Below are 9,116 nucleotides of genomic sequence, written 5' to 3' on the forward strand. Positions count from 1 at the left end.
TCTGATTTCTAATCTGGATTCTGTTATAATAACTGATCTGAATTCTGTTTTGATTTATGATATATCCGTTTACTGACGGAAAAATGTTTTATTTGGGGGGTTATTATTGGAGGGAGTATATCTGCAGGCTCCTCGACTTTGTGCTCAGGGCCTTACTGGTTGTGTGGGTTGGGTGTATGATTCTGGGAAACATACACAAACAGATTGTGAAAGGATGAAGGTAGTGTTCATGTTTTTTTATATGTTTTAAATATATATATATATATATATATATATATATATATATGTATATGTATGTATATATGTATATATGTATGTATATATCTTTTCACTGGTTTTACGGGAACACACTAGATAACCTATTCTGATCTTCTGAACCTAGTCATCCGAAATATTTCCCTCTGAACTGAAAATTTCTGTCTGTTACTACCTGAGATATCAGTGAGACCTCATCTCAGCCTAAAAATCTGTATATGTCTGAACCAATAAGGAAATATATGCTTATCTGTTATCTTCACGTTCTTCAGCATTATCTGGTAGTTCTGTATTACTGAGCTTTCTAAAGCTCACTCTGTTACTCACATTTTCAGGTTAAAAGGATTGAACCAGCACAACTATCGACATTAGTAAGGGAGTTCTTCCGGCGTTGCTTGCAGTGTATGGTACATGTGATTATGGGGCATGTAGGTTTTGTTTTGTTTTATATACGAGTCTGAAAAATCTGTTTTATTTCTTAATACTAGTAAAGTTTACTTTTGTATTTATAAATGATTTTATGATTTTAAATGTTTTAATAAAAATTTTAAATTTTTTGCTATTTTTATGTTGGGTCGCTCCGGTGGCCCTAATGTGACACCCCAGATCGGATCAGATTACCCGCATTGGTCTGAGGGGGTTACACAACGTGTCACATTTAGATTTTAAAAAATATTTTTAAAAAATATTTTATTTAAAAAAAATCAAATTTTCTAACAATTTTTCTATTAAGTATAATTTAGAGACCTATTTTAACAAATTTTCTAATTGTAGTCACCTAAAAGTGTAACAGATAAAACATTAGACACATACTTTTAACAAAAAATTCTTTAGGTACAAAAAATCAACTTTAAGTATAATTTAGACACTTATTTTTCTATTAAGCCTTCAAATTATAAAACTAACTTAAAATTATTATATAGAAATTATTAATTATTTTTATTACGGGAAAATTATTTATTTTTAGACATATTTATGAAAAAAATTAAGATTTACTGAACAATGCAAAATAAATAAATAAATAAATAAAAGTTATTTTTGTAAGAAACAAAGTCTAAAGAGAAATGGAGATTCATTTATTACCATAATTTGAAATCCAAGCACATAGTTTACAACAACTGAAACAGCGAAACCAAAACAAAGCTTTGACAATCGAATGAACCACGACGCCGCCTTCGACTCTTCTTTCTTGATTTTGGTTTCCGATGTCAAAGGGCATGCAATGTTTTAGTATGTAGTCTTAAATTGTAAACCTTAAGGTCAAGAATGCTCCAACAACCGAACCAGCGCCAGCCACAACCGAAACCATCAAGCAAGCCATGCTTAGCATCTTCAAACAAATCCACCTGCTGCTCCACTTGCAAATCTTCTTCTGCTGAATGTACATCTCCACCGGAAAATAAACCGTCAAAGGCCAAAACCCGAGTGCCCCGATGATCCCCACGACGTCGTTGAAGAAAGGAAACAACATCGATATAACGGTGGTCGTCATCACGAACCCCGTTCTCCAAACCAGTCTAAACATGTTGAGCTTGTACGGACTACGGCGTCCGGGGATCGGGATATTGAACTCTTTTATGATGAAGTAGCTTTCCGGCCATCTTCGGGTCGCCCATTTCTCGACGAATGCGAAAATGGGTTGGCAGAAAACTTGGTATGCTCCCACAAGATGGATTATTATAGCAGCGTTGGCGATATCAAGGAGCCAAAAAGGATTGAAGAAGCCGAAACCGGTGAGGAGATTTCCCGGTGCAAAGTCTCCGAACGAGGCGTAGCCCATGCTGCCACACAACATGTAGAAAGTTGTTGTTATTGCAATACTGAGTTTCGTTGCCTTCTTCATCGTCTTTGCTTCTGCTGGTGGGGATTTGATCGTGTCCTGAATTTCAATAAGAATGACAGAAAATGAATATGCAAAAGCAATGTTGCCAATGGCTTGTAAGCTCCTCCATATCTTTTGAGCTTGTGTAACTGTTCCAATGCTTATTCCCGTAAGACTGCCCTTCAAAGTTTCGCTGGCTGCGACTTTGGCGATTCCGAGACCGAGACCGATGCCGGAATAGGTAAATGACATGACTGCAGCGACGATCGAGAGCCACCATATCTGATCAAAATCCGGGATTTGTGAAAGTAAGATCTCGGAGACACCAAACATGATCATATATGGATTGCTAGACATGTGACAAGGGTTCTTCCCACCACTGTTGTGGAAACAATTAGACCTTTTTATTGCCCTGCAAATGCAACCACCATAGTTATGAATCCTTTTTTTTTTGGATGAAAATCATAACGTTACTCACATCATACTTATAGATGCCGCGATCGTATATCCGATCGAAATGCCGAAAAGATTAAGATACTGAATCAATCCGCATGCCTTCACTTCATATCCACCTATGTGGAGAAAAAGAATCAGTTTTTTGTTATCGTTATTCCAAAAGTTGGTATGATTTCAAGGGGAAAAGGGTACCGAGAATGGAGAGAACGGCGTCGGTGTAGGTATAGTTTCTCTTGCCGGAGGTGGGGTCTCCGGTCCGATAACATTCGGTGAGGAGAGAAGAGGTGTAGTAAGTGACGAAGGAAAACAAAAACATGACAGCAGGGCCAGCAATCCAGCCGAGTTGAGCAACGGCCCATGCTAAAGAAAGAACCCCTGAGCCAATCACCGCTGTTATTATGTGTGCACTGGCGGTGCATAATGTTCCTGCACATCCACTACAAACATGTTCATTTACGTATCTTATCGCATTACTATTCTTTTTAGTTCATTTATAGAAATTACTTGTGAATAATAGATTTTTTTTTTGAAAGAATTTTTTCCACAAGTTTATATACATTTTATTTAGAGTGTTGGGTTGGTTTTATTTTAGGTAAACGACATGTGATCATTTAATTATTAAAAAAATTAATTTAATACTCAATTTTTTAATTTTATCGATTTAATCATTTAACTATTTAAAAAAATCGTCAATCAAGTCACGTGTTGTTTACATTTGATGGAGGAGCTAACATGATAGTTAATAAAATTACTATAATTACATATTTAGTCCTTATTATTTAGACATTTTATCAATTTATTCTTAATTTTAATTTAATTCAATAAATTTAATCATATAGTGACAAATTTGTTCTCTCCTCAACCCAGGGTTGATTCCTCTTAACCCTTTTTCTTCAATTTATTTTTTTCCAATCATATGGTGCTATGTGTCGTCACACCTATCATTAGCGACATATGTTACAATCTAATCAGGAGATTAAATTTACTGAATTAAATTAAAATTAAGACCAAATTGATATAATATGTATAAGTAATGATGACTACAACTATACTTGTATTAGTTTTGTTAACTATCACGCCAATTTCTCTATCAAATGTTAATAGCATATTACTTGATTTGTATTATTTAAACAATTAAATTATAAAATTAATTCAAAGATCGATAATTAAATTATTATCTTCCCACGTAATTTATTCTTTTCCAGATTATTTGGAACACAAACCTTTTTACGATCAAATTATTTTGAAGTCTAGGTTATTTTAGATTTGGGTTATTCATGTTCATCGATTGGTCCTTGAGAGTTGTTTAGTATTTCATTCTCCACAGTCGAGCATATTAGGAATAGATCTGGCTAGAGTAGGTTCGAAGTTTTGTTTCATATTTCCAAGGATTTGAACGAAATATTATATTTAAAATTTGTTATTTAACTCTTTAAAAATAAATTTTATTTTATCTAAAGTAAGTTTAAATTTATAATAATATATCAAATTATATATTATTAACAGGGAAGACGTCCATTTATACTAATGTAAAATTAATTTTACGTATTTTCATGAGTTTTTATAAAATTAATATTTTAACCGTTAAATTTTATAATTGTTTTACATATATATGCATATCAAATTGATTAAAATTAATAATAAAAAATATAATTATATTGATCTATAAATTATATGTGTCATCCACTTAATTTACACTAATATAATTAATTAATTCTTCTCTGAAGTGATAAAAAATATTTGTTTAAAATCTTTATTGATCATTAACAATACACAAACCGAATAAATGCAAGTACTCTAATATAGACCTCTAGCGAAAATGACAATCTCATCTATCACTAAGATCGTTCAATGCTTCTGATCATTATCTTATATCGAATATATATCCTTGCACTTTGAAAAGAATATATGTATCCTTCCAAGGGCAAGTAAACGAAATAAGGAGTGTACCGGTTCGTTTGAGACGACCGTCGTCATCGAAACAGTGGGAGTCATTCTGAGAAGAGATAACCACCGGAACGTCAAACAGTTGGAATGGGTTGACAGCGGCTGGGTTGTGGTCCATGTTTCCACCCCAAATCTGCAAAAAGAAGATATGAATGGGCGAGGCGAGGAGAAACTGGGAGGGAAGGAAGGGTATATATAAAATATATTATAGAAAAAAAAGAAAGAAAGGTAAGTATTGTAGTGGTGTGGGGCGTGTGTACACTGTCCTCCATTGTTGCTGAAAGAGAAAGGAATCAATGCTCTTTTCCTCCTCCCAAGCTTTATGCTTCGGGCAAGCGAGCAGTCAGCCTTCCCTTTTTTAAATTAATTATTAATGGATTCCATTTCCTTTAACACTTAAACTATTTGATATGGATTTCACAGCAAAGATGGCTCAAAATTTTAACCACATATCTGGAATATATGACACCCAATTTCTTTAGATAGGAGCCAGGGTGTTATATATTGAAGTCAGTCAAAATAATGAAATCAATTGGCGAATCTGAAATGATAGGGACGAATACACCATGCACCACATCACATAGTCAAGACTTAGGTCACCATAATATTATAAATAAATACAAGATATGTGATAAGGTAAGATACAACGTGAACAGTAGGGTTTTGAATTACTTTTCATTTTAGTCATTTTATCATTCAATGATAAATGTCGTTATAACATGAAACACTATCATTTTATCAATAAATAGTTAATGTCGTATTTTTTGGTGAATCAAACAACTTCAATGGTAAAGTATTTGTTGTTTTTATTGAGGTATCAGGTTCAAGCATCAAGAATGCTAGGGATATGAGCGTTCAATGTCAAATGATTGACAGTTATATTTAAACAAATATTGTCTTGTACATACCGTAGATTAATAAAAAAATAAATATAGAAATTAAAGTATGCCATGTATGAAAATTACTTGTACAAGACTTTTGTATGGACGTGTGCTTAATCTAATAATTTAAATTTTATGTAAATTAAATAATCATTGTTTAAAAGTTTATTTTCTGCGCCTATATAGGAAGAGTGTGAAAAGTTTTATTTTATGCGCCTATATAGGAAGAGTGTAAATTAAATTATATAACCTCCACCGATATAACTTTCTAACATAACTCATATATTTCTATTGGGTTAACTACACTAATAATCTCTTTTCTTTTCAGCATGTCTTATTTTGGACAAGGATTTTGAAACAGTTATATTGTGGTTATTTACATTATCGATTTATTATATTTTAAGCACGGCTCGTTAACTCTAGCTAGTTTACTAACGTGAAATGGTATTAAAAATGGTTTACCCTTATATTTTAGACAAATACTAATTTGAATCTAAACTTTAAATAAAATACTTAAAGAGTTACACCTATCTTAAAGAGTTAAAGCTATATGAATCCAACAATTTTGCTTAGGCATGCCAATTATTCTAACAAAAATAATTACAGAATTACACCTATCTTAAATAGTTAAAGCTAACTGAATCCAGTCATTTTGCTTAGGCATGCCAATTTTCTAACAAAAATACTTAAAGAGTTGCACCTAACTTAATGAGTTAAAGCTATATGAATCCAATCATATTGCTTAGGCATTCTAATTATTCTAACAAAAAATACTTAAAGTGTTACACCTATCATAAAGAGTTAAAGCTATCTGAATCCAGTAATTTTGCTTAGGCATGCAAATTATTCTAACAAAAATACTTAAAGACTTACACCTATCTTAAAGAGTTAAAGCTATCTGAATCCAATAATTTTGCTTAGGCATGCCAATATTCTAACAAAAATACTTAAAGAGTTACACCTATCTTAAAGAGTTAAAGCTATCTGAATCCAGTCATTTTGCTTAGGCATGCCAATTATTCTAACAAAAAAATACTTAAAGAGTTACTCCTATCTTAAAGCGTTAAAGCTATCTAAATCCAGTCATTTTGCTTAGGCATGACAATTATTCTAACAAAAAACTTAAAGAGTTACACCTATCTTAAAGAGTTAAAGCTATATGAATCCAGTCATTTTGCTTAGGCAAGCAAATTATTCTAACAAAAATACTTAAAGAGTTACACCTATCTTAAAGAGTTAAAGCTATCTGAATCCAGTAATTTTGCTTAGGCATGCCAATTATTCTAACAAAATAACTTAAACAGTTACACCTATCTTAAAGAGTTAAAGCTATGAATCCAATCATTTTTAACAAAAAAAACTTAAATTGTTTTCACCTATCTTAAAAAGTTAAAGCTATATGAATACAGTCATTTTGCTTAGGCAAGCAAATTATTCTAACAAAAATACTTAAAGAGTTACACCTATCTTAAAGAGTTAAAGCTATCTGAATCCAGTCATTTTGCTTAGGCATGCCAATTATTCTAACAAAATAACTTAAACAGTTACACCTATCTTAAAGAGTTAAAGCTATCTGAATCCAGTCATTTTTAACAAAAAAAACTTAAATAGTTACACCTATCTTAAAAAGTTAAAGCTATATGAATCCAATCATTTTGCTTAGGCATGCCAATTATTCTAACAAAAATACTTAAAGAGTTATACCTACCTTAAAGAGTTAAAGCTATCTGAATCCAGTCATTTTGCTTAGGCATGACAATTATTCTAAAAAAAAATACTTAAAGAGTTACACCTATCTTAAAGAGTTAAAGCTATCTGAATCCAATCATATTTGCTTAGGCATGCCAATTATACTAACAAAAATACTTAAAGAGTTACTCATTTCTTAAAGAGTTAAAGCTATCTGAATCCAGTCATTTTGATTAGGCATATCAATTATTCTAACAAAAAAACTTAAGGAGTTACACCTATCTTTAAGAGTTAAAGCTATATGAATCCAGCCATTTTGCTTAGGCATGCCAGTTTTTCTAACAAAATTACTTAAAGAGTTACACCTATCTTAAAGTGTTAAAGCTATCTAATTCCAGTCATTTTGCTTAGGCATGCCAATTATTCTAACAAAAATACTTAAAGAGTTACACCTATCTTAAAGAGTTAAAGCTATCTGAATCTAGTCATTTTGCTTAGGCATGCCAATTATTCTAACAAAAATACTTAAAGAGTTACACATATCTTAAAGAGTTAAAGCTATCTGAATCCAATCATTTTCCTTAGGCAAACCAATTATTCTAACAAAAATACTAAAGAGTTACACCTATCTTAAAGAGTTAAAGCTAACTGAATCCAGTCATTTTGCTTAAGCATGCCAATTTTTCTAACAAAAATACTTAAAGAGTTACACCTATCTTAAAGAGTTAAAGCTATTTGAATCCAAACATTTTGCTTAGGCATGCCAATTATTCTAACAAAAATACTTAAAGAGTTACACCTATCTTTAAGAGTTAAAGCTATATGAATCCAATCATTTTGCTTAGGCATTCCCTTTATTCTAACAAAAATACTTAAAGAGTTACACCTATCTTAAAGAGTTAAAGCTATATGAATCCAGTCATTTTGCTTAGGCATGCCAATTATTCTAACAAAACACCTTAAAGAGTTACACCTATATTTAAGAGTTAAAGCTATCTGAATAGAGTAAATTTGCTTAGGCATGCATATTTTTCTAACAAAAATACTTAAAGAGTTACAACTATCTTAAAGAGTTAAAGCTATCTGAATCCAGTCATTTTGCTTAGGCATGCAAATTATTCTAAAAAAAATACTTATAGAGTTACATCTATCTTAAAGAGTTAAAGCTATCTGAATCTAGTCATTTTGCTTAGGCAAGCCAATTATTCTAACAAAAATACTTAAAGAGTTACACCTATCTTAAAGAGTTAAAGCTATCTAAATCCAACCATTTTGCTTAGGCATGCCAACTATTCTAACAAAAAAACTTAAAGAGTTACACCTATCTTAAAGAGTTAAAGCTATATGAATCCAGTCATTTTGCTTAGGCAAGCAAATTATTCTAACAAAAATACTTAAAGAGTTACACCTATCTTAAAGAATTAAAGCTATCTGAATCTAGTCATTTTGCTTAGGCATGCCAATTATTCTAACAAAATAACTTAAACGGTTACACCTATCTTAAAGAGTTAAAGCTATCTGAATCCAATCATTTTTAACAAAAAAACTTAAATAGTTACACTTATCTTAAAAAGTTAAAGCTATATGAATCCAGTCATTTTGCTTAGGCAAGCAAATTATTCTAACAAAAATACTTAAAGAGTTACACCTATCTTAAAGAGTTAAAGCTATCTGAATCCAGTCATTTTGCTTAGGCATCCCAATTATTCTAACAAAATAACTTAAACAGTTACACCTATCTTAAAGAGTTAAAGCTATCTGAATCCAACCATTTTGCTTAGGCATGCCAATTATTCTAACAAAAATACTTAAAGAGTTAAAGCTATCTGAATCCAACCATTTTGCTTAGGCATGCAAATTATTCTAACAAAAATACTTAAAGAGTTACACCTATCTTAAATAGTGAAAGCTAACTGAATCCAGTCATTTTGCTTAGGCATGCTAATTTTTCTAACAAAAATACTTAAAGAGTTACACCTATCTTAATGAGTTAAAGCTATATGAATCCAATCATTTTGCATTGGCATGCCAATTATTCTAACAAAAATACTTAAAGAGTTACACCT

The 9,116-nt window shown here is 31.4% G+C and overlaps 1 protein-coding gene across 1 annotated transcript; it reads right to left on the bottom strand.

The window, feature by feature from the left end:
* Positions 1-1,442: 1,442 nt before the first annotated feature.
* Positions 1,443-4,620, bottom strand: LOC120212339 (amino acid permease 4-like). Its single transcript, XM_039210687.1, has 4 exons — positions 4,484-4,620; positions 2,726-2,959; positions 2,556-2,649; positions 1,443-2,489 (listed from the first exon to the last, which is right to left on the bottom strand). Exons 1-4 carry the CDS (start codon positions 4,596-4,598, stop codon positions 1,496-1,498), a joined length of 1,437 nt encoding a protein of 478 aa, XP_039066618.1. The 5' UTR covers positions 4,599-4,620; the 3' UTR covers positions 1,443-1,495.
* Between the last annotated feature and the right edge of the window lie 4,496 nt (positions 4,621-9,116).

Source organism: Hibiscus syriacus, unplaced genomic scaffold, assembly GCF_006381635.1.
Source record: "Hibiscus syriacus cultivar Baekdansim isolate YM2019G1 unplaced genomic scaffold, ASM638163v2 tig00000731_pilon, whole genome shotgun sequence".
Lineage (NCBI taxonomy): Eukaryota > Viridiplantae > Streptophyta > Magnoliopsida > Malvales > Malvaceae > Hibiscus > Hibiscus syriacus.

Coding starts and splice junctions, on each gene's coding strand:
- LOC120212339 (XM_039210687.1), bottom strand. CDS start 4,598: ATGGACCACAACCCAGCCGCTGTCAACCCATTCCAACTGTTTGACGTT. Junction 2,960..4,483: donor CGGTCGTCTCAAACGAACCG/GTACACTCCTTA, acceptor GTGGATGTGCAG/GAACATTATGCACCGCCAGT. Junction 2,490..2,555: donor GCGGCATCTATAAGTATGAT/GTGAGTAACGTT, acceptor TTGCATTTGCAG/GGCAATAAAAAGGTCTAATT.